Genomic DNA, 26,426 nt, shown 5'->3' with positions numbered 1-26,426 from the left:
ATGGAAGACCTCCCTTTCTCTTTCTCTTTCTGCCTCTGCCTCTCTGTAACTCTGCCTTTCAAATAAATAAATCTTTAAAGAAAATTGCTAAGATATGATACCACTCAAATTAACTACAGATTTGATGCAATCCCCATCAAAATTTCAGAAGACTATTTGCAGAAATGGGAAAGTTGATCTTCAAATTCATATAAAATTGCAGAAGGCCCCAAATAGCTAAAACAATCTTGAAAAAGAAGGCCAAGGGGCTGGCGCCATGGCTCACTTGGTTCATCCTCTGCCTGCAGCACCGGCATCCCATATGGGTGCCGGGTTCTAGTCCCAGTTGCTACTCAACAAGCGGTGCTTGGAGGCAGCACTGCGATAAGCTATGGGACACATGCACCCCAAACTGTCTCCTATAACAGTACAGTTTGGGTCCTGGTTACTCTGCTTCCAATTCATCTCCCTGGCAAACAGCAGATGATGGCTCAAATACTGGAGTATCTGCAATCCATGTAGGATACCTGGATGGAGCACCCAGCTTCAGCCTGACCCAAGCCCAAGCCCAAGCCCAAGCCTAAGCCCCAGTAGCTGCAACCACTTGGAGTGAACCAGTGGATACAAGATCTCTGTCTCTCCCTCTGCCACTCTTTCAAATAAATAAATATAAAACAAATATGTAGTGTTTGGACAACTACATTGCCACATATGAAAAAATGAAACTGGACTGCTATACTTCACTCCATATAAAACTAAAGCAGCGGGCATTGGGTACACCAGTAAAGATGTTAAATGGAATGCCTGTGTCCCCTTCATTAATTAAGTGCCTCCGTTTCAGTCCCACCTCTGCTTCTGATTTCAGCTTCCTGCTAATGTGCACATTTGGAGATAGAAAGTAATGGCTTAAGAGTTTGAGTTCCTGCTACCTATGTGGGAGATTCAGATGGAGTTCTGAGTTCTTGGCTTTGGCCTGGCCTGGCTCTGGAATCTACAGGTACTGGGGAATGAACCAGTGGATGAAAATCTCTCTTTGTCTCTTTATCCCTTTCAAATAAGTAAAGAAAAGAAAAGGAAAAAAAAAAAAAGAAAAAATACTAACTCAAAATGGATCGATGATTTAAATACCAGAGTTCCTCAAAAAAATTCATGGAAAATGACTATCATGAAAAATCTATGCACGGACTTCAAAATGATTTTTGCAAGTTAAATAAAGTTATCTTCCTCATTCCATTTTTCCATGATTTTCTGAAGTATCTTCATATGAGAGCTGAAACCTTAGAATAAAACCTAGGGTTAAATCTTTATGGCCAGGGGCTGCCACCGTGGCACAATGGGTAAAGCCGCTGCCTGTAGTGCCAGCATTCCATATGGGCACCAGTTCAAGTGGAGCAGTGGGCTGCTCCACTTTCGATCCAGCTTTCTGCTGTGGCCTGGTAAAGCAGTACAAGATGGTCCAAGTCCTTGGACCCCTGCAACCACCTGGAAGACCCATAAGAAGCTCCTGGCTTCGGAATGGTGCAGCCCCGGCTGTTGCATTCAATTGGGGAGTGAACCAGAGGATGGGAGACTTTCTCTCTCTCTCTCTCTCTCTCTCTCTAACTATGACTTTCAAATAAATAAATAAATCTTTAAAAAAAAAAAAAAAAAACTATGACCATGGATTTGACAATGGATTCTCACATATGACACAAAAGAATGAACAAAAGAAAAAAAGAGATTAACTGGACTTTATCAAAAGTAAAAATCTAGAGACATCACATGCCATTACAGGGAAGTGCAAAAAAGACAATTTACAGATTGGAAGAAAACACTTGCAAATCAATTATAATTATCTGGAATATATAAGGAACTCCTCAGGCTCAACAAAAGACAACCAAGTTTTTTAAGTGTATAATGAACTTGAATATTTGTTTGTCCAGAGATACACAAATGGTCAATAAGCACATGAAAAACTGTTTAACTTTACCAGCCACTAGAGAAATACACAATCATAACTGATGAGATACTGTTTCACATTAACCAGGATGACTAAATAAACAGAAACTAACAAGCTTAGGTGACAATGTGAAGATATTCAAAGCCTTGAGCATTATAAGTGAAATGTAAAATTGTTCAGCTACTCTGGAAAAGTTTGGCAGTTCCTCAAACGGTTAAATAGAAAATTACCATATGAACTCTCAATGCCACCATTGGGTATATAAACAAAAGAATTGAAAACAGAGATACCTATACACCAATGGGCATGGCATCACTATTTAAAATAACCAAAAAGTAGAAACAACTCAAGTGTTCACCAACTGATGAATGGAGAAGCCAGATAAACGAATATTTTTCCTACATAAAAATAAATGAACTTTTTTTTCATTTTCAATTATCTTTATATACAGAAGATCAGCTTAGTATATACTAAGTAAAGATTTCAACAGTTTGCACCCACACAGAAACAAAGTATAAAGTACTGTTTGAGTACTAGTTATACTGTTAATTCACATAGTACAACACATTAAGGACAGAGATCCTACATCGGGAGCAAGTGTACAGTGACTCCTGTTGTTGATGTAACAACTGACACTCTTGTTTATGGCGTCAGTAATCACCTGAGGCTCTTGTCATGAGTTGCCAAGGCTAAGGAAGCCTCTTGAGTTCGCCAACTCTGATTTTATTTAGACAAGGCCACAGTCAAAGTGGAAGTTCTCTCATTCCTTCAGAGAAAGGTTCCTCCTTCCTTGATGGCCCGTTCTTTCTGCTGGGATCTCACTCAGAGATCTTTCAAATAAATGAACTTTTGACACATACCATGACATGCCAGACACAAAAGGACAAACATTACACTATACTAATCATATTAAATATATAGAATGCATAAATTCTAGACAGAAAGTAGATTAGAGGTTATCAAAGGCTAGAAGGAAATGGAATGCAGAGTTATTGCTTAATAAGTAGAGAGGTTCTAATTAGGTAAAAAAAATTTGTAAATAGTGATAGTTGCACAACACTGTAGACATAACGCATGTCACTAAATTGGACATTTAATGGTAAAAATAACAAGTTTTATGTTAAATATTTTACAATAAAAAAATAGAAATCTCAACTCAATGGAAAATATCAGGTATTCAAAACTGAACTTACAGCCACAATTCTACAATAACTTAAGAATGTAACTAGAATATTTATTTTAGAATGTTGATAATCCTCAAGATGTCTAGAAATGGAGAAGCAGATGTACAATTTTCAAAAACTAATAGGCAGACATAGTATACATCTTAAAACACAAAATGCAGAAAATACTATGGCATCTATTTCTTAGAAGCTATAAAATAAATCTTCAATTCAAGAAAAAGACAAACTCTTTATAAGCTGTTCCCAATGTATCTCTCACTTACCGTTTGTTAATATAATGAATCAAAGTATAAATAACATCTCGAAGAACAAAGGCCCATGCTCCTCCCAAGCCACTTTTTATATCTTTCAGTAATAAACTAACAAAGAGATGATATATTTTAAGAATTCTGTGCCTTCTATAAACATTATTTGTCTCTGCTGCTTGCTCACATATAGCCAGAAGAATTTTCTGATAAGAATCCTAGAAAATAAACATAAATTTGGTACAAACTTATCTAATCATATACTTAGCTATAATAAATATATATTTAAAATCACCAAATAGAACTTAGATTTGGGTTTCACACCAAATGAAAACTATCACATTAACAAAATTAGTTTCTTCACCTTAAAGCTATTACAAATTTACTTAGCTTTCAGAGACTAAACTTCAATTAAGTAGCATATTGTTATAAAAAATAGAACCATCCTCTGAACTAATACATGAATATAGTGTCACAGAACTTGTAAGTAACATACTTCAGTTAATACAGACAAGTAAAATACAAAAATAAAAACCTGTAAACTGGGGCACGTGTTTGGTACAGTGGCTAAGATATCATGTGGGATGCCCACATCCTGCATCATAGTGCTTGGGTTTGAGTCCTAGTTCTGTTTGCAATTCTGAAGTCCTGCTAATGTGCACCCTGAGAGGCAGTAGATGATGGATCAAGTAATTGGGTCTTTGACACCCATATGGGAGATCCAGATTGATTTTTCTGCTGCCGGCTTCAACTGGCCCACTCCTACCTATTCTACACCCTTGGAGAGTAAAAAAGTACCCCCTGGGATGGGAGATCTCTGTCTGTCTCCAACTCTGCCGTTCAGATAAGCAAAATTAATTAATTTTTAAAAATACTTGTAAATGAGTGTTTCTCAATTATTCAGATAAATTTACCGTTTATTTTCTCTCTTTAAAATGTAATTACACAGAATTTCTAGATGAGAAAGAAGAAATTCATTAATTATAATATTAAAAATGTATACTTACAGGGCTTTTAGAGAGAATTTCTAAAATGCTCTTAAGTTTGGTTTTATGACAGTTGCTGATATAGGCAAATGTTGCTTTAATCACATGTGATGGAAAATGAGGTGGATTCGGAGCAGGATCCAAATCCCTAAAAGATTGGAACAAATGCAGTCATCATTTTCAGAAGAAAACTACCAGGAAAAAAAAAACAGGTATGATAGACCAGTGAACTTCCAAAATGAAAATTTACATAACCTCTAAATTTTTAAAATTACTGTTTCTACTAAAAAACTATACCTTTAGCAAATTAACAAATGAAGTTACAGTCCATAAACATCAACAAAATATCTAAGTGACTTAAACAACCTTAGATGATCTGCTTAAATAATCTTTTATAAAGTAATGACAGCTCCATAAATTAGCCTTACAGTATTACTTCAGTTCAGGTGTGAATTAAAGCTCTAGCAATAATATTTTAAGATACAGCAATCAAACACTATTTAGATAAAATGAAATTATATATTTCAAAGTATCCTGTTTGGTATTATTTTATATGCCTATCACCATGGCACATATAAAAAAAGGAATAAATAGTATTTCTAAGTAGCTTAAATTCAAGTTGGGAAAATAACATTCACATTCATAAACTCATTCAAAGGTACTTTAAAGTGGAATTAAAAGGCAAGTTTATTTTGGTGCATAAAATTCATGTACCATTTTTAATATGCTTTTCCATGGATTCTTTTAAGACACCTGTATAACCAAGGGTAGCAGACATTCAGATTGAACTGCATAGCTGAGAAGCATGATTCTGACAGCTGACAAGTATGACAAAGAAAATTTAGAAAGGTAATTTAGAAAGGTAAGTCATAGATAAAAAGAGAAAACAAGATTAACATGCAAGGAGGAAAAAAGTTTGGAGACAACAAACAACAAAATGCTCAAATACTATAGAAAAATTGAAAAGACAAAGGTCATTGGATTTGTTAACAAAGTGGTCATCCAGAAAGAGCTGTTTCTATTGGGAGGCTACATACAGTAAAAGCAGTTAGGTAACTGCTTCAATTCATAGGTGGTGATTTTTGAAGAAACAAACTTTTAAAACAAAATACAATTCTAAAAATTGAAATAGACAACTTAAGCTATTGATCAATCACTTCCTTAGGAATTCCTCGACTTGCGGCTATTCTCTAATATTAAAATGTGCATACCCTGAAAAATCAGAGAGGTCAGTGCTTTGGCTGGTATCAGAATTTGCTGGTTCATGTAATGTCATTAATAACTCTACCACAATCTCTGGTAAATTGCTAATAAACAGATGATCAATCTGAAAGGAAACAAAATTAAAATATATTTAATATTTTTACATCTGTAACCTTTAATACAGCTCAAAAGACATGTTTTTGCCTTATCTACAAAATTATTTAGTGACTATAAAACAAAACACATAACCAGAAAGACTAAGATCTGCAAGATACATAGCTAACCGCACCTTTTTCTTATATGCAGCCAACCTGCATACCATGAGGAAAGTAGAAACCATATTATATAATGCTCTCTTAATCCAATTCTTACATTTTATTTATTTTTTAAGATTTATTTATTTGAGGGATGGTTGTTATGGCATTTCCTATGTGTGCAGGTTTGTGTCTTGGCTGCTCCACTTCCAAACCAGCTCTCTAATGGCCTGGGAAAAGCAGCAGCAGATGGCACAAGTGTTAGGGCCCTTACTACTCATGTGGGTGAGCTGGATGAAGCTCCTGGCTTTGCCTGGCCCATCCCTGGCTGTTGTGGCCATCTGGGGAGTAAAGCAGCAGATGGAAGCTCTCTCTGTAACTCTGACATTCAAATAAAGATTTTGAAAAATAATAATAAAAGAAGATTTACTTCTTTGGAAGGCAGAGTGACAGGGGAAGGTGGCAGAGAGAAAGATCTTCTGGGTCTCACACAGATTAACCCACTCTATAAGAACAGCAGCCCATAGTCTTAATTTTAAAGAAACATTTTAACTGAAGCTTTGGTCCTAGCACTAAATGCTTCAACCTAGTAATTCCCCTGCCCACAAAGGCCCTAGTGACCTAAACCATTTCTCAATTTACAATTTTCTCTTGATTTATTTGAGAACTCCATCATTTGTAGAACTTAAGAATTCTCGGGGCTGGTGCAGTGGCGCAGTGGGTTAAACCCATATGGGTACCATTTGGAGTCCCAGCTGCTCCACTTCCAATCCAACTCCCTGCAAATGCACCTGGGAAAGCAGTGAGGATGGCCCCAGTCCTTGGGTCCCTGCACCCACATGGCACACTGGGATGAAGCTTCTAGCTCTTGGCTTCAGATCAACTCAGTTCTGGCTGCTGTGGCCAATTGAGGAGAGAACCAGAAGACGGAAGACCTCTGTCTTCATCTCTCTCAGTAAATCTTTCAAGAAATTAAAAAAAAAAAAAAAAAAAAAAAAACGTAAAAAATTCTCAGTAACGGGCAATACCGCTATTTGCTCACTGCATGGCTTCTACCCAACTTCTACTCTGGTGAGATCCCAAATTCTGAGGCTAACTGCTACTTACATCCCCTTTCATCTAGAGTCAACTAAAACCTTCCCTCAGGGAGCATAATTTCATCACTCTGCTTCCCACTACTGGCAATTTATATCCTCACAAAGGGCATACATTCTCTAAAAAAATTAATTTGCTATGCTATATGTCAAATAAATGTGAACTGTGAAGTTGATAGTTATTAATTATCTAAATAAGGAATTACAGTGTTCTAAAGTAAAAATCTATTTATTAGATGTGCAAAGAGATTGAGAAACACTCTAATAGCAAAACATATTTTAGAGCAAGACAAGAAAGAAACCTAACAAAGATTCTAACTTTTCCCTCAAGTTTTCATATCAGTTGTCCATGTTATCTCCAAAGTTTCAACTCTTCTAAAATCCAGCTTTTCCATACTATGTGGAATAAGCAATGGAAAACTAGGGAAATCTCTAATATCAGAAGAATAATTTTAAGATTTATTTTTTATTTATTTTAAAGGCAGAGTTATAGAGACAGAAGGAGAGACAAAGACAGACGGAGAAAGAGAGAAAGATCTTCCATCTACTGGTTTACTCTTCAAATGGCAACAACAGCAGGAGTTGGGCCAGGCTGAAGACAGGAGCTTCTTCTGAGGCCTTCCACATGGTTGCAGGGGTCCAAACACTTGGGCTATCCTCTGCTGCTTTCTCAGATGCATTGGCAGGGAGCTGGATCAGAAATGGAGCAGCCGGGTCTCGAACTGGTGTTACTGTTGGATGGCAGCATCACTGGCAGAGGCTTAACTTGCTATGCCATAATGGTGGCCTGCAGAGGAACAGTTATTGAGTTCTTCTGTGCATAAAATAGCTGACTTCGGCCAGCGCCGTGGCTCAACAGGCTAATCCTCCACCTAGCGGCGCTGGCACACCGGGTTCTAGTCCCGGTCGGGGCGCCGGATTCTGTCCCGGTTGCCCCTCTTCCAGGCCAGCTCTCTACTATGGCCCGGGAGTGCAATGGAGGACGGCCCAAGTGCTTGGGCCCTGCACCCCATGTGAGACCAGAAGAAGCACCTGGCTCCTGCCTTCGGATCAGCACGGTGTGCCAGCCGCGGCAGCCATTGAAGGGTGAACCAACAGCAAAGGAAGACCTTTCTCTCTGTGTCTCACTCACTGTCCACTCTGCCTGTCAAAAATTAAAAAATAAAATAAAAAAAAATAGCTGACTTCAATAGTTTTATAGGATTCTCTAATAAGCTAGATCTGTAATGTCTACCAACAGCATGTAAGAATTGCTCAGATTTTAGGTTCAGCCAAAAATCTTATGATTTGTAAATATTTTAGGCATTCAACGACTCAAAAATTTTAGATGATTCCAAAACTATTAATATTTATACTAACTTTCATAGACACACAAAAGGAATCTTATGAGTCTAATTCACAGAAAGTACATGTAGAAAAAGTTATATCTACAACTTAACGCTAAGTGAAAATGAGCAAGAACTTCTGTCTTTAACCAGTAAGCTAAGAAATAATTATTTAGGTTTTGCCTTGAGACCAGTGTCTCAATCAGGATCAAATGTGATCAGTTTTCCCTCCTAAACCCATTCTGACTCTTGGTTAGTTGTCTTTTACTTATATTCAAAAGAAATAAATTTGGAGTAAAAAAAGGTAATTCTTTACTTAAGATATTTTACATATACATTTTTTAAAAGATTTATTTGAAAGGCAGGCCACACACACACAGAGGCCTTCTGTCTGTTGGTTCATTCCACAGATGGCTCCAACAGCTGGGGCTGAGGCCAGCCCACGCCAAAACAGGACCCAAGAATATTGTCTTGGTCTCCCACATGGGTGATAGGGGCCCAAGTACTTAAGCCATCATTTGGTGCCTTCCTGGGCACTTTAATAGGAAGCTGGGTTAACAGCAAAGTAGCCAGGATTTGAACTGCCATTCTAATATGGGATACAGGTATTACAGGCAGCAGCTTAATCCACTGTGCCACAAATGAATTCTTCTGCACATAAAATGAGAGGATTCTGTAATAGGTCAGATCTGTAGTATAGAGCAATAGCCCAAATATATGTATTTTAACCCAAGTTGCTTCAAATAATTTTATTTACCATAAAACAAAGCTAGCTTTGTGAGTTCCTTCTTTATTAGACCCCTCCCTTTAACAAATCTTTAGTGAGTTGCTTGAGATGCCCACATTCTGTATCAGAGTTACCTGGGTTAGAGTCCTGGCTCCACTCCCAATTCCAGCTTCCTGTTAATGTACAGCACCCTGGTGGGCAGTGGATGATATAGTTGGGTCCTTGCCACCCACGTGAGAAACCTGGAATAAGTTCTAGGTTCCAGGCTTCAGTCTAGCAGTCCTACCTACTAGGGGGTATTTAGGAAGTGAACCAGTAGATGGAAGATCTGACTTTCTCTCCAACAAACAAAAAAACTTAAATACTTAATGAACACCCAATATATAATAGGTGGGTGGAATACATCAGCTCCTGGATCTCCCTACCACCAAACGACATAAGTCCTACCTTCACTGTACTTATAGAAGAGAAGAATAATATTAAAAATGAATAGAATTTAAAAGTGGATTACGCGGCCAGCATTGTGGTACAATGGATTAAGGCATCACCCGAAACGTCAGCATCCCTTATCAGCATACCAATTCAAGTCCTGGCTGCTCTGTTTACAATCCGGCTCCCTGCAAATGATGCCTGAGAAAGCAGCATAAAATGATACAAGTACTTGGGCTCCTGACACCCATGTGGGACTCAATGGAAATGCCCAAGTCCTGGCTGTTGTGGCTATTTGGGGATTGAAACCGTAGATGGAAGATCTGTTTCTCTGCCTTTCAAAATAAATCTTTATGTTAGAAGGTATAAAGTGTCATTAAAAAAAAAAAAATGCATGCAAGGCCTGGAAATTTGGTATGGTACTTTTCCTGGAAAAGCAGAAAACTTTTGAAGAGGGAGTGAAGAAGGTTTTCTATATACACTATTCAGTGTTACTTGAACTTAACATCCAGTTTGCAGTCATGTATTATTGGTAATTAAAATAAAAACGAAAAGGCAGAAATAAAATTATTTCAAAAAAAATTTTTTTTCTGTTTCTTTGAGTATTTTTGAGAAAATATTTCCATTGACATAAGTGCCAATCAAAGGTAGAGAACACCACTCAACAACAAAAAAATCATGGATTGCTATGTTATTAACTACCACAAACTAAATGTAATTTCAAAAATGATTACTAAATAGGCTTAAAATTTAAAGTTTACAAATCAGACCATTTAGGGGATAAAAAGTAGGTAACATTCATCCTTACCTGTTTTCCTAATAAGTTCTCACTTTTAAGCATATCATAAACTTTGGAAGCAATCTCTCTTTGCTGTGCCATCCCACTGTCTTTTGCATCCTCATAGGCAAAATAAGGAAGAATATTTACAAGAATCTTTGGAAAGCAGTCTACTAGAAGACTTTTCCAATCTTCTTGAATCTGATTAGCAATGGCTTTCACCTCATCAAAATGACTTCTAATCACCAGATGTGGAATCAATATTTTATAACAAGATCTAAAAATAAAAATTTTAAAATTTGGCAAGTAAAATTTTTCAAAGTAAAATTTTAAAATACAGTTCTTAGAATAATAAAATGTTTTCATATAGTCAACACTGGAGCATCACTATATTGAGATTAGTAAATATTCTTATTTTATGTTTATAGGAATAAAATTAAATTGGAAATAGTAATGTAACACATAGTTTATACTATACCATCTTTTATTAAAGATTAATTTATTTGAAAGAGAGTTACAGAGAAAGGTAGGGCGAGACAGAGAAAAAGAGAGAGAGAGAGAGAGAGAAAATGAGAGAGTGAGAGTGAGAAAGGGAGAGAGAGACAGAGTTCTTCATTCTCCTGGTTCATTCCCCAAATGACCATTACAGCCAGAGCTGAGCTGATCCAAAGCCAGGAGCCAGGAGCTTCCTCCAGGTCTCCATGTGGGTTCAGGGACCCAAGGACTTGGGCCATCTTCTACTGCTTTCCCAGGCCATAGCAGAGAGCTGGATCAGAAGTGGAGCACCTGGGACTTGAACCTGCACCCATACAGGATGTTGGCACTGCAGGCTGGAGCATTAAGCCACTGCGCCACAATGTCAGCCTCACTATACCATCTTAATTCTGTGATCAAAATGTGTGGTGAGGGGTCAGCGCTGTGGTGTAGTGGGGAAAGCCGCCATCTGCAGTGCTGCAATCCCATATGGGCACCCATTGGAGACCCAACTGTTCCACTGCTGATCCAGCTCTCTGCTACAGCCTGGGAAAGCAGTGGAAGATGTCCCAAGTCCGTGTGTCCCTACACCCTCATGAGAGACCCGGAAGAAGCTCCTGGCTCTGGATTAGCCCAGCTCTGGCCATTTCAGCCATTTTGGGAATGAACCAAGAAATGGAGACACCCCCCCCCTTTGTAAATCTGTCAAATAAATAAATAAATCTTTTTAAAAAAAGAAAAAAAGTGTGGTGAGAGGGGTTGGAAATTTGGCCTGATGGTTAAGCTATTAGCTGGGATGCCTACATCTCGTATCAGAGAGCTTGAGTTCCAGACCTGGACCTGCTCCCAATTCTAGTTTATGGCTAATTCACACCCTGGGATGCGGCAGGTGATAGCTCAAGCAGTTGTGTCTCTGCCACGACTTGGAAGACCTGGATTGAGTTCCTGGCTCCCAGGTTGGTCCTAGCCAGGAGTTACAGAGGGCATCTGAGCTGGATGAGAAGCAGAGCAGCCAGAACTCAAAACAGCGCCCATATAAGATATTGGCTTCACTGCCAGCAGCTTAACCTGCGATTCGACGATTCTGGTCCCTAAACATTACTGTTTAGTTGTTTCAAACCACTCATTTAAAAAAAAAAATTCCTCTACATAGTTAGTAAAATGAATACTTTTCCTTTAAACTTCTAAATCTAACAGAAATGACTAAATATCCTTATAGTCCAGTAACACACAAACAAAAAAAACAAGACAAATAATCAGCCACTAGTAATTTATCTTTGATTTTTTTCAAAGAGGAAATTATCAAATATTGAAGCTAAAAGGGACACTAAAGATCTCATATAACTCCCTCACTTTATAGAGTAAAAGTACAAGATGCTGTGAGTGATTACATGTCTTGCCCAAATCCCACGGCTGGTTATTGACACAGCTAAGATTAAATCTTAAAGCCAGGGGCCGGCACTGTGGTGCAGTGGGTTAACACCCTGGCCTGAAGCGCCGGCATGCCATATGGGCACCAGTTCTAGTCCTGGCTGTTCCAGTTCCGGTCCAGCTCTCTGCTATGGCCTGGGAAAACAGCAGAAGATAGCCTAAGTCCTTGTGCCCCTGCACCCACATGGGAGATCCAAAAGAAGCTCCTGGCTCCTGGCTTTGGATCGGTGCAGCTCCAGCCACTGCGGCCAGTTGGGGAGTGAACTATCAGATGGAAGACCTCTGTGTGTGTGTGTGTGTGTGTAATTCTGACTTTCAAATAAAAATAAACAAATCTTTAAAAAAATGTTAAGGCTAATGACTACTTTCAATACATTCTCATTAAATCAAGCTGTCCTGCTCCTGACCACCATGCAGCCTTTCACTTGTGTGTAGGAAGATGGTACAGGGGAGGGGAACTGCCAAACATTATAACCTAATTTTAAATTAAACATATTTTACATATGTCATTTATATACATACCTATAAAAATCCTCAACATTTTTGTAGTTTAATAAAATATAAGGAAAGGAAGATAATCTGTATTCAGTATTTTGACAATTAAGCCATTCTAAAACCAAATAATCTAAATGAGAAGCCATGAAGTCTTCTAAATTTCTATATCCAAAAGCTTCAGAAACTTTCTCCAAAACCTGCAAAAACCAAAAGTTGATACCTTTAAAAACAGAAGTCTTTATTAACAGCATTTAGCTTGAGTTTTTTTGTTTTGTTTTGTTTTTTGTTTTGATTTTTAGCCATTTTATTCAAGAGGGATTTCAATGAAGAAAATTTTAAGATGAATCCTAATAAGGTAGGACATTGTATTAGAATTCTACAGTCAGTTTGAATTCTAGTTCTGCATTATTTATTGGTATGTGACCTTAGACAAATTATTTACTTCATTTTTAAATTATAAAATAAGAGTGACATTTTGAAGAAAATTAAATGAGACTGTGTATAACATGCTTTGTAATATGCCAAATATGGCAAGTAGTCAGTTAATTACTTTTACTGCATCTATATAAAATGCAGTATTTAGTTTGAGTTAAACATGCATTTAACTTTTCTATACCTTGATTTTCTTATCAGTGAGATAGGAATAAAAAAAAAAAAGAAAAACTGTATTGAATATAATTGGTGTAATATAATGGGACATAGCAAACCCTTAACAAATGTTAAATGGAAAAAAAAAAACACTAAAATATCTAAGTTTCCAGCATTTGATTATATCTCAAAGGAAGGTTTAAGGTAAAATTATTCTCCTCAAAGTGAAATATAAACATTATATAACACTTATAATAATTAGCTAGTATAATTGTATATTTCTAAAAAACACCCTATATTAATACCAAAAAATAAAATGTTAACTTATCTAAAACTGTTCACCTATAGGTTGGCCACTGACCTACTATAAAGCTCCATGAAAACCATACTGTATCAGCCTACTAATTCACCACATAAAAATCAGCAACAGAAAAGCCTGGAACTTCCCAAACTTCCAATGCTGAGGTGCTAGAACAACATTCCTTAACATTGTAATAATATATGTGTAAAGCTTGAATCCCAATTGTCCTCCCCTAATACAATCATCACCACCCTAAGATTTGAATTCTAGCCCTGCTAGATGCCAGTGTGCTGCAAGAGTCTACAGGGCAAAAAAAAAAAAAAAAAAAAAAAAGAAGAAGAAGAAAAGGCCGGCGCTGTGGCTTAACAAGCTAATCCTCCGCCTTGCAGCGCTGGCACACCGGGTTCTAGTCCCGGTTAGGGCGCCGGATTCTATCCCGGTTGCCCCTCTTCCAGGCCAGCTCTCTGCTAATACCCGGGAAGGCAGTGGAGGATGGCCCAAGTGCTTGGGTCCTGCACCCGCATGGGAGACCGGGAGAAGCACCTGGCTCCTGGCTTCGGATCAGCACGATGCGCCGGCCATAGCGGCCATTGGAGAGTGAACCAACGGCAAAAAGGAAGACCTTTCTCTCTCTCTCACTGTCCACTCTGCCTGTCAAAAAAAAAAAAGAGTCTACAGGGCAAAATTCCTGATACTACTCTTGTCTCTGTGTATTTCCTCTCAATCAATGCTATTCCAGAGATTAGTCTGTGTGACTAAAGCTCATTTATCTTTGTTAGTTTAATGAATGGAATGTCAGAAGTAACACTATATACAAATAAATAGACTATTCAAAAAGTTACTATAATTGCTTTCCAATATTTCCAACCTAAAAAATAGTTTCCAACTCTTAAATAGGCGTCATTTTGAAAACTAAGGTGTAAGCCCTCTGTTAAAAAGTTAACCAAGGAGGATTATTATTATAATAATAATAAAGTCATTCACATTTACCTTTTTCACAAGGTGAGGTTCTAATCCATTCTCCTTTACAGATTTGCAAAGTGCAAACAAAGCCTGTTTTTCACAGACAGGGCTACAGTATAAAACCACAGCTATCATCATCAATAAAACAGATTTTCTATTATAAGTCTCATCCAAAATTTCAGGGTTCTCAGCACTGTGGGACTTCAAAGAATGAATAACTTTAAAAACAATGACATAATGCAGTATTTAAACATTACAAATGAGTTACTGAAACTAAAGTAACAGAACTAATGAAAACATCTAAGCAGTTTTACATCCTACATCCTACAATGATCACACTAAAACTAGAGATTTTTAGAAAATAGAAGTTTTCAAGATTGAGAAAGATTGTTTTTCCTAAGATCCTATGGAAAGAATTGTCAAAGGAAAAACATGCCAGTGAGAGATAAATTTCCTTGAAGAAAAAGAGGAAGACTGTATATAAAGTCATACTAAAAATGAACCATAATGAAGGAGATGGGAGAGGGAATGGGAAGTGGGATGGGAGCGAGGGGGAGTGGTATGAGGGAAAGAACCACTATATTCCTAAAGTTGTATCTCTGTAAAAATGCATTCATTAAATAAAAATTTTAAAATGAAAAAAAAAAAGTAGTAACAAAAAGATGGTGAGAGATTAAAAGGTCCTCTTCAACTTTCATCTGTAATTCTTAAAATGACTTTTTTAATCACTATTTAACACATATCTCTTTATACTTTAAAAGGTAGTATCAGCACAGCAGACTCATAGAATGGCAGATGCCCTAAACAGCTCTCTGGTTTCAGAGTCAGCCCTGAAGGCATTCAGATCCGGCTAAAAAGCCCATGAGAGTTTCTCAGGCATGGAAAGCCAAGACATTGTGGCAAAAAAAAAAAAAAAAAAAAAAAAAAAAAAAACAAACAAACAAACCTACATGAAAGATCTCTATGTGTGAGATCCCAGCGGAAAGAAAGGGACATCAAAGAAGGAGGTACCTTTCTCTAAAGGGAGGAGAGAACTTCCACTTTGATTATGGCCTTGCCTAAATAAGGTCAGAGTTTGTGAACTCAAGAGGCTTCCATACCCTTGGCAGCTCATGACAAGAGCCTTGGGTGATCACTGACATCATAAATAAGAGTGTCAATTGTTAAATCAACAACAGGAGTCACTGTATACTTGCTCCCCATGTAGGATCTCTGTCCTTAATGTGTTGTACTATGCAAATTAACGCTAATTTCTACTACTCAAACAGTACTTTATACGTTGTTTCTGTGTGGGTGCAAACTGTTGAAATCTTAGTATATACCAAGTTGATTTTCTGTATATAAAGATAATTGAAAATGAATCTTGACAAAGAATGGGATGGGAGAGGGAGTGGGAGATGGGATGGTTGCAGGTGGGAGGGAGGTTATGGGGGGAAAAGCCGCTATAGTCCAAAAGTTGTACTTTTAAAATTTAAATTTATTACATAAAAGTTAAAAAAAAATGTAGTATTAGATGTATAACCAAAAGGAAAAAAAATTACATGATATGCTTCCAGTTTAATAATCAATTCTAAAATTTCAATAGTCACATACATTATTTTAAAAAGCTATATTTGAGGGTCCAGTGCTGTGGCACAGCAGGTTAAAGCCCTGGCCTGAAGCACTGGCATCCCATATGGGCAACGGTTCTAGTCCCGACTACTCCTCTTCCGATTCAGCTCTCTGCTATGGCCTGGGAGAGCAGCAGAAGATGGCCCAAGTCCTTGGGTCCCTGAACCCATGTGGGAGACCCGGAAGAAGCTCCTGGTTTTGGATCAGTGCAGCTCCAGCTGTTGCAGCCATCTGGAGAGCGAACCAGCGGATGGAAGATCTCTGTCTCTACCTCTCTAACTCTTTCAAATAAATAAAATAAATCTTAAAAAAGAATAATAAATAACAGCTATATTTGATAGAAGTTTCTCTTCACATTTTGAAAATGTGCTACACAGGGATCCTAGTTCTGACTTTTGGTATAAAAAAAGTCCTAATTCCTTCACTGAACAGCAATCACTGAAATCTTTGCAAACATCTATGAGCTTTCTAACTTTCCACTAAGTTTCTTCACATTCCTTGGAAAATGAAGACCTACATACTCTCTAAATCTTAGTTAAAAACCTATTTTTACTCAGAACCTAACATATTTCAGCTGCCCTTTAATAAGTACAGCAGGGGTCAGTGCTGTGGCATAGCAGTAAAGCTGCTGCCTGCAATGCCAGCATCCCATATGGGTGCCAGTTCGAGTCCCAGCTGCTCTACTTCCAATCCAGCTCTCTACTATGACCTGGGAAAGCAGTAGAAAATGGCCCAAGTCCTTGGGCCCCTGCATAGGAGACCCAGAAGAAGCTCTTGGCTCCTGGCTTTGGATCAGCACAGCTCTGGCCATTGCAGCCAACTGGGGAGTGAACCAGCAGATGGAAGAACTCTCTCTCTCTCTCTCTCTCTCTCTCTGCCTCTCCTTCTCTCTCTCTGTAGCTCCGACTTTCAAATAAATCTTTAAAAAAAAAGTATAGCAGCCAGCGCTGCGGCTCACTAGGCTAATCCTCGGCCTGCGGCGCTGGCACACCGGGTTCTAGTCCTGGTTGGGGCACCAGATTCTGTCCTGGTTGCTCCTCCTACAGTCCAGCTCTCTGCTGTGGCCCAGGAAGGCAGTGGAGGATGGCCCAAGTGCTTGGGTGCCTGCACCCGCATGGGGAGACCAGGAGGAAGCACCTGGCTCCTGGCTTCGGATCAGTGTAGCGCGCTGGCTGCAGTGGCCACTGGGGGGTGAACCAACGGTAAAGGAGGACCTTTCTCTCTGTCTCTCTTTCTCTCATTGTCCACTCTGCCTGTCCAAAAAAAAAACAAACCAAAACAAACAAACAAAAAAAAAGTATAGCAGATCTAAGTTCTTTTATTAGCACTGCTCATTAAAACATTATTTCCATTAATGAAACAATGAAACCTAGATAGAATTTACTTCTTCTGTATCACAGTGTTTATTAATAGTAGGATCTCTGACGTAAACTCAGTGGGTCTTTTTCTAAATGAGTTATCAGATAGTATTTTCCTTTTTTGCAACTGGGCTGATATTAAAATAATATACATTATCTCTTTTAAATTCTACACTATTTATATTTATCTTTCAAAACCCTTGAAATACTGTTAAATTCTACACTATTTATATTTATCTTTCAAATCCATTGAAATACTTTTCTAAATTCACATTCTTTCATCCAAATGCCCTTTGCATTTTCTCAGTATCATACATTTGATAGTCATTTAACCATCTCACATTCTTTTTAGAAACTAATGAGGGCATAGGTATGAATAAATTTGAACACTAAGACAATTTTTACCACTTTAGGAAAAATATTATTCTACAGAGAAATGTGAAAAACACAAGGTTTAAAAAAAATCAAGATAATTTGATCTTGTATCTTTTCCTGAATTCATTTTTATCACCATGTTTTAGCCATATATTATGCAAAGTATTTTAACAAAAAAGGAAGTTATTTGTAGACCCATAAAAACAGTAACATTTTTTCCCTAAAAAAAAAATTTAAGTTTAACCAAAAAAATATGCTATTACAATGTAACTTCATTCAGTTCACATGGCTGTTGTAGATAATTATATTGTAAACCACTGGATACAAATTATCATGTGCCACACTTGATAAAATAATATTTAAGATATTCACAGATAGCATAAAACAAGAACAAATATGTATTACTAAAATTACCACTTCTCTCATTCCTTCCTGAGTTTTCAAGCATGCATTCTCAAAAGCTGTCTGTTGAAGCTTCAAAGGAAGTGCTTTCCACAGTCTGGGACAATCTCCTTGTTTCATATCTTGGAATAATCTTTTGGGAGAAAAAAAGCAAACAGTGAAATTTGTCTATTTTAAACACTATATTCCAAACAATTTTATAGAAGAAAAGTAAATGACTCCATGAGACATACTAACATGCTAGCTCTTTATAATCCATTTTTTCCTAGAACTGAAGGTTTCAAAAGATCTTCTAACTACTACCCAAATTGAAATGGCACTGAACTCAAACTAGCCATAAGAGAGAAATGGTGCTCTGTTAAAACACCAATTACAAGAGTTCATACTACACTGTCAACTTTGTCTAACACAAGTATGTGACAAGGTCAAGAATTCATGGGAAAACATGAGTGGGGAACTTTTTGAAATCCATGCACAGCCTTTTCATAATATGTATTTTTCATGAATTTTTTTAACTATCCTCATTTCATTACCCTGAAAGTGATCAGCTTAATGCTTTGTTGTTTCATTAGCAGTTTATTCAATGGAAGAAAAGGTGCTCAGCATCTTTTGCATAATATTTACTTATTTAAGGACAGCTATTTAATTCTGTATGTTATATATTCTTAGTAATGAAAATCTTAACAATTTTTTGTTCATGATTCTTTTTTTCTATAAACTTCTATGAAAAGACCATAACAACAGATATTTGATAAATGAAAAGTACAAAATTAACAACTTCTAATTTCTTAGTCATGTCTTTCATGGAACAAGCAGTGAGTCAAGTGAAGACACCTCCACTTCATGGAGTGCCTGTTTGATTCCCTGCTAGCTTCCTGCCAATGAAGACCCAGGGAGTCAACAGTGATGCCTGAAGGAATTTGGGTTCCTGCCACAGATACAGGAGACATGGACTAAGCTCCTATGTTGTGGCTCTGCCCTGGTCCAGCCTCAACCAATGCAGGTCTTTTGGGAATGAACCACCAGATGGGAGTTTCTGTCTGGTTGCTCCTCTCAACCCTCTCTGCCTTAAGAAAATTTTCTCTAAAAATTTTTTAAAATATATTATTCTTGAATTTATACTTTTTGAATCTTAGCATTTTTTTCAATCCCACTATACTACTTTATTATATTCAATTTACTGTCTTATATAACCCAAAACCTTTAACTTCAGCATATATTTTATCTGTGAAATTTAATAAGCATAGTCACTAGCAAACCTCCTAACACACTATAGTCTTACTGAACAGTCCTAAACCTGAGGAATTAAGACACAAAATCTGATTTGTGGAAATACTACTGTCAGAACATTGAAATTCTGGACAGGGGCCGGTGCTGTGGTGCAGTGGGTTAACGCCCTGACCTGAAGCGTCGGCATCCCATACGGGTGCCAGTTCGAGTCCTGGCTGCTCCACTTCCAATCCAGATCTCTTCTATGGCCCGGGATAGCAGAAGATGGCCCAAGTCCTTGGGCACTCTGCACCCGTGTGGGAGACCCAGAAAAAACTCCTGGCTCCTGGCTTAGGAGTGGTGCAGCTCCGGCCGTTGTGGCCAATTAGGGAGTGAACCATTGGATGGAAAACCCCCCTCCCCCTGTGTAACTCCGACTTTCAAATAAATAAATTTTTTAAAAAAAAGAAATTTTGGACACATTATTTCTAGCATTTATATTTATGAACATTTATAATGATGTGAGTGTTGGGATTTCTTTACTGATCATTTCTTTAATGGTTTAATAGGAGTCACCTACATTTTAATACTAAAGTTACTCATATGTTTTCTGCTTTCATTTTTAAAAAAATATTTATTTATTTGAAAGGCAGTTTTGAGATTGGGAAGGGGAGAGACAGAGAAAAGGACAGAAGGATAATGATCTTCCATTTGCTGGTTCTTCCCCTAAATGGCCCCAACGACCAGGTCTGTGCTAAGCAAAAGCCAGGAGCTTCATCTGGGTCTCCCATGTGGGTGGCAGGGGATCAAGCACTTGGGATATCTTTTGCTGCTTTCCTAGGTCATTAGCAGGGAGCTGGGTGGGAAGTAGAGCAGCAAGGACACAAACTGGCACACATATATATCATTTGCCTGCCAACTACCTCCAATTACGTTCAGCTGTGTGGAATTACTTCCCTTTTGAATCAAAAAAAGAGAGAGAGATTTACCACACCTAACCTGGGAGTGTCATCTTTGACACACCCTCAACCCTGAGGAACCAAACCCAGCTCTCAGTCCACACTTATCTCAAGCCTCTAAGGCTCCACCGAAAGCAGACAGTCCACTTAATATAGAGCCATAGCGTAACAAGAAAAAACACCACAGTGAAGAAACCAAATATCTCCAACATGCCATACAACAAACGCAAAAACCGAGGTAACAAGAACAAGGAAGACACTATGACGCCCCCAAATGAAAAAGACACCCCAATTCAAGATTATGAAGATGATGAGATAGAAGAAATGCAAGAAGCAGATCTCAAAAAATTGATAAGAACATTAAGAAGTTCTCAAAAACAAATTCCTGAACTACAGAAATCCTTAGTGGACAAGATAGAAAATCTCTCTCGTGAAAATGAAATATTAAGGAGGAATCAAAATGAAATGAAACAACTAGTAGAACATGAAACTGTGATAGTGACAAAAAACCACAATGAAATGAAGAACTCAATAGATCGAATGACAAACACATTAGAGAGCCTTAAAAACAGAATGGGCAAAGCAAAAGAGAGAATATCAGACTTAGAAGACAGAGAACAGGAAAGGAAACAGGCAAACCAAAGAAAAGAAGAAGAAATTAGAAATCTAAAAAATATTGTCGGGAATCTACAGGATACTATTAAAAAACCTAATATTCGGGTCCTAGGAGTTCCTGAAGGCATGGAGAGGAAGAAAGGATTAGAAGGCATTTTCAGTGAGATACTAGCAGAAAATTTCCCAGGTTTGGAGAAGGACAGAGGCATCTTAGTACAGGAAGCTTATAGAACCCCTAATAAACATGACCAAAAGAGATCCTCACCACGACACGTTGTAATCAAACTCACCACAGTGAAACATAAAGAAAAGATTCTAAAAGGTGCAAGAGAGAAACGTCAGATTACTCTCAGAGGATCTCCAATTAGACTCACAGCAGACTTCTCATCAGAAACCCTACAAGCTAGAAGGGAATGGCGAGACATATAGCCCAGGTACTAAGAGAGAAAAACTGCCAGCCCAGAATACTATATCCTGCAAAGCTCTCATTTGTGAATGAAGACGAAATTAAGACTTTTCATAGCAAACAGAAACTGAAAGAATTTGTTGCCACTCATCCTGCCCTGCAAAAGATGCTTAAAGATGTGTTACACACAGAAACACAGAAACATGGTCATCAATATGAAAGAAGGTAAAGGAAGGAAACCTCACAGCAAAAGATCACAGGAAGCTCAATTTCTCTTTGCCATAGAATTAAACTCTGATGCTCTGTTAAAGCAATGTGTTAAAGTAATCTAAAAACAAAAAGCAATTCAAATCAATTGGCAATCTACAAAAAGAGTTAAAGATTTTAAAAGCTATTATTAAAATTCCTATACTGGTCTATTATGCTATGTTATATGTGTGTACATATTGTATGTCCACATAGGAAATTTTATTAAGAGTTTTATTTTAAATGGCTTATAGATAAGATTGTCCATAAATTTAAGCTGCTAAAATCAATCAAAGATACATTTTAATTTGTGTGACCTGAATCTGTGTATCATATGTTTTAAACTTGTTGGTAGAAAGAAACTAAAAACATTTTATATGGTTGTGCTTAAGTTTACTGGTTAAACAAACTACACCATGTTAGATATTTAAGAGGTGTTTTCAAATACATGATTCTTAAAATTTATAGAAGGCATTGGACCTTCTGGTAAATGTTTTCTTAAGTTGTTATCTAATGGTTGAAACAGTTTGCTAAGTATTCATGTAATATTGCTATTGTCAGCAAGCGATCTAGGACTTGCTCCCTCATTTCTCTATTCTAAGCCCAACTTGTTCTTTCATTTCTCTATTCTCTTCAAGGTAGGAAACTAATTCTATTATGAAGGAATCTGTAGGATGCACAATTTAATCTTTAGACCTTATAAAAGAGATGACTAACATTTTTCTGTAATAGCATAGCCAAAATAAGAACTTAAATAATAATCTCATAGCTAGATTCACTTCGCCATCAGCGAAGTATACAGTAAGTAGAAAAAACCTCCCTTTCAGACCAAAGGGAAAGACAGTTTTAAAGTGAGAATATAATTTTCCTCATGGGCATTGTCTACCTTAGAAAAACTACCACAAAACATGCCTGTGACTATAGACTTGTAGTTCAGGCCACCGAAGATTAGAGATGGGACACGGGCACTCCCTTGACTTGCATCCTCTGGTCTGCTTTAACACAAACCAGGAGGAAAAGAAAGCTAGGCATCAGAAGCAATGGGTGGCAGGCCTATTAATGGCTGATCTGTACAGTGATCTGCCCTCAAGGAGACCCAACAGGCCAGTCCACTGCAGTGGCTTTCAATGTGGTAAGCCTGGGCTTCAGCAGAAGTCAGCTTGTGAAGAGCCCTGGCAGCTCTGCCAAGAGTTGGATCACTGGAAATGGACCTGCCCTGGAGTTGAAGGATGCCCAGGTCAGAGCCACAGATCTTATTGGCTCTAAGCTGAAAAGCCCTTCACTCAGCCCAACTTCCAATGTGACCACTGCAGCTGAGGGTATGGTCAAGTAGGGTCAGCAACATTGCAGGCAGAACTGTAAATTTCTTGTTAGAGATGCCACCTGCCTTTACCTGGCCAGCTCTCCTCCCAGGCCAGCCAAGTAATGAAAGTCAACAGAGTGCCTTCCCCTAGGAGGTTTACACCTCCCTTAGGATATACCCCATGTGAAGAGATAGATAGGTCTGGGCCTCTTAACTTACAAGGCCTAAAGCACAACAGATTATTATCAAGCCCCTTCTATCAGGTTCTATTTGCCTCTCAATCAGAAAACTTAATTGTAGCTTAGACAGCACCTTTCTTAGCACATCTAATAATGACTCTGTCCTTTGTTCTAGACCCTGTCTAGCACACTTGGGCCTCATTGCTTTGTAATCATAACCTCTACTCTACCACCAATGGCTCTACTCCCAACCTGTGTGTACTGATGGTCCTCTTCCCCACTTAACGCTGTATAATTGTTCAAACCTGGTAAATGCCACTCTTAGGATCATTGGTTACTATCCTCACTCTGTCTTTTATGACCTTGTCTAAATATGATCAGAGTCGGCAAACTTGGAAGGCTTCCATAGCCTTGGCAACTCATGACGACAGCCTAGGGTGGTTACTGGCGCCATAAACTAGAATGTCAAATTGTTGGGTCAACAACAAGAGCCACTGTGCACTTGCTCCTCATGTGGGATCTCTGTCCTTAATGTACTGTACATTTTGATTTAATGCTATAACTAGTACTCAAAAACAGTATGTTTAACTTTGTGTTTCTATGTGGGTGCAAACTGTTGAAATCTTTATACTAAATTGATCTTCTGTATATAAAGAGAATTGAAAATGAATCTTGATGTGAATGGAAGGGGAGAGGAAGTGGGAGAGGGGAGGGTTGTGGGTGGGAGGGAAGTTATGGGAGGGGGAAGCCATTGTAATCCATAAGCTGTACACTGGAAATTTATATTCATTAAATAAAAGTTAAAAAAAATAAAATAAAATAAAAAAATAAAAAATAAAATAAAAACATTGGGACCGGTGCTGTGGTAGAGTGAACTAAGCCTCTGCCTGTGGCGCCAGCATCCTATATGGGTGCTGGTTCATATCCCAGCTGCTGCAGTAGAAGATGGTCCAAGTGCTTCAGCCCCTGTACCCTCATGGGAGACCTGGAAGAAGCTCCTGGCTCCTAGCTTCAGATCGGCGCAGCTCTGGCTATTGTGGCCATCTGGGGAGTGAACCAGTGGAAGGAAGACCTTTCTCTTTCTTTCCCTCTGTCTCTAACTCTACCTATCAAATAAATAATAAACCTTAAAAAAACAGTTAATGTGTTGCAGGTTTATAACCTAGTCGAACAGGGAGAGGTAAATGTGCTAAAATAGAGTATTTCAAATATGCTACAGAGTAAAGAAAGGAAGGGAAATGCTTTATTTACCTGGAATGCAAGGTTGACAAATACAAGATCGGCTGTAACTTAAAGTTTTAAAATCAATTTAATTTTAAAAAGTATACTGCTGATTTAATTACCTGATAAACATGTAACCCATAAGAAATTAATATCTGCTTATTTAAGTACTCTAACATAAAACAGATTCCCTTGACAGAATAACTAGTGCCTAACTGCATTCTCACTCTAATAAACTTAATGCAATTAGCACAATAGAAAATGTGTTAATTCACATGAAAATCATGGTCCTATCTAGCATTCTACATCTCCTGTAAGTAGTGTCAGATATGCCTCATTCAAGTCAATTATTTTGTAACAACAAGTAAGTTATTTCACCTAAGCCAAAAATTTTTATCTATATATTCAAGAAAATAATAGTACCTAAGTGATAGAATTGTCAGAATTAACAGAAGACATAAATGCCAGGTACACAGTACAAACACATACTCAATAAGTGCCATTTTTAATATTTCATCTAGAGATCTTAGACTGGAGTAAATACTACATTGCTATTTACATCATTACAAACACTTCACTAATACTGGATCTGTTACCTATTGATTGACTCTGCAGCCAACATGCGAACTTGGTGATGATCATCAGCAAGGAACTGTGGAAACACTTCATTTACAGGAAAATCTTTACCCATTACATTAAGAATAGCCCATTTTGAATAAGGATCAGCCTATGAGGAAAGAATAATTCGAAGTTAATATAAAATATCAAGAGAAAAATCAATCATTACCAAACAGAAATTAAGGCTGCTTTAAAAATCTTAGAGATCTTTCTCACACAGAATAACTTACCTCAAGCAAAGTTTTCAGGCACTGTACTAGTGCCACTCTTACAGAGAATGTGCATTTCCTCTCCCTTGTTAGATGCCTGAAATCAATTAAGTGTTTCAAGTTTAAATAATCATTCAAATAAAAACACAGAAAAATCACTGGATTTAAGGCTAATATATAGGGTGCTTTAAAAATTTCTTTCTCTGCTAAATTTAATCCTCATTATGTGAAACAGGCCAAGGCACTCATCCTCCCAAAAACTCATGTTAAAAGAAATTAGTTTGAAAAAGAATTCCTTGTAATGTGTATTATGTTTTTCATACAAGTATGCCTATATTTCAGGCTATCATACTTTACCTGTGTTACAATAAACTGCTTTAAAAGGACTTTAAAAAAGTTTATTTATTGTATCAAGATTTCAAAATCACATTCCACACCAGTTTATAAGTCTTTATTAATTAAATATTATGAAAGCTCTAAATTGCCTAAATGTAGTCCCCTTTAACTATCATGATATTATCTCAGATTGCGACATTAATCGTGAATGAACCAGATAACAACAAAGCCAACTTATTCTCTGGAAATATGAACAATCCAACTGATTTGGTCTTGTTACACTTTCTTTATTCAACACACATGCTAAACTTTTAAATGATTCAAAATTTTAAGGTAAACGTATTATATAGTTTAGCAAGCCAAGCCTTAAGCAAAAGCCTTAAGCAAAAGACACTGCTGTTTTTCAAACAATTGAAACAAATTACATTCTGATAATATTAAAAGATGTTCAGTTATACTAGGAAGATCAGAGGAAATCACTAATGCAGAAATACAAAGTATACGTTTGTATCCAGAGGTAGTAAAAGAAAAACAAACATTCCACAAAATAGCCTGTACCTACCAAAACGCTCCAATCACAGTAAGGAATTGTCCTTGAGCATCTCTTGTGTTCTCAGCATCCAAATTGCCTTGACCTAGGTTTGTCACTACAGGAAGGACATGGTTTAAAACTGTTTTACAAACATCTTGGTCACGACGATACAGAGAACACACATTGCTGTGGTGAAAAAAGTTTAATTTATAAGCTTAGCAGAACTTATCAGTTAGCTGAGAAATTTAAAGGGAACATAACATGGCTTTAATTTCTTACGATAGTGGTTTCAGAAGTTCAACAACATCTTCCATTGGCAAGGGATACTCTCCTCTGGGAAGCTCCTTTAAAAGCACTAAATACTAAGATAGCAGGGAGGGAAAAAAAATCAGCTTTTTTCACTGGTCATTCACATATTAGTGTATACATATACATATATATATACACACACA

General features: G+C 37.5%; 1 protein-coding gene across 1 annotated transcript in view; it reads right to left on the bottom strand.

Moving 5' to 3' along the window:
• ATM (ATM serine/threonine kinase) overlaps positions 1-26,426 on the bottom strand; it is a 156,645-nt gene that overhangs the window by 77,697 nt on the left and 52,522 nt on the right. Inside the window, 11 exon segments of the mRNA XM_062196965.1 lie at positions 3,366-3,565; positions 4,355-4,481; positions 5,545-5,660; positions 10,174-10,420; positions 12,571-12,740; positions 14,423-14,596; positions 18,154-18,274; positions 24,876-25,006; positions 25,128-25,203; positions 26,005-26,160; positions 26,254-26,336. Coding sequence (XP_062052949.1) covers positions 3,366-3,565; positions 4,355-4,481; positions 5,545-5,660; positions 10,174-10,420; positions 12,571-12,740; positions 14,423-14,596; positions 18,154-18,274; positions 24,876-25,006; positions 25,128-25,203; positions 26,005-26,160; positions 26,254-26,336 — 1,601 coding nt within the window.

This window comes from Lepus europaeus, chromosome 7 (assembly GCF_033115175.1).
Source record: "Lepus europaeus isolate LE1 chromosome 7, mLepTim1.pri, whole genome shotgun sequence".
NCBI lineage: Eukaryota > Metazoa > Chordata > Mammalia > Lagomorpha > Leporidae > Lepus > Lepus europaeus.
This window is presented reverse-complemented; position numbering and strand designations above follow the sequence as displayed.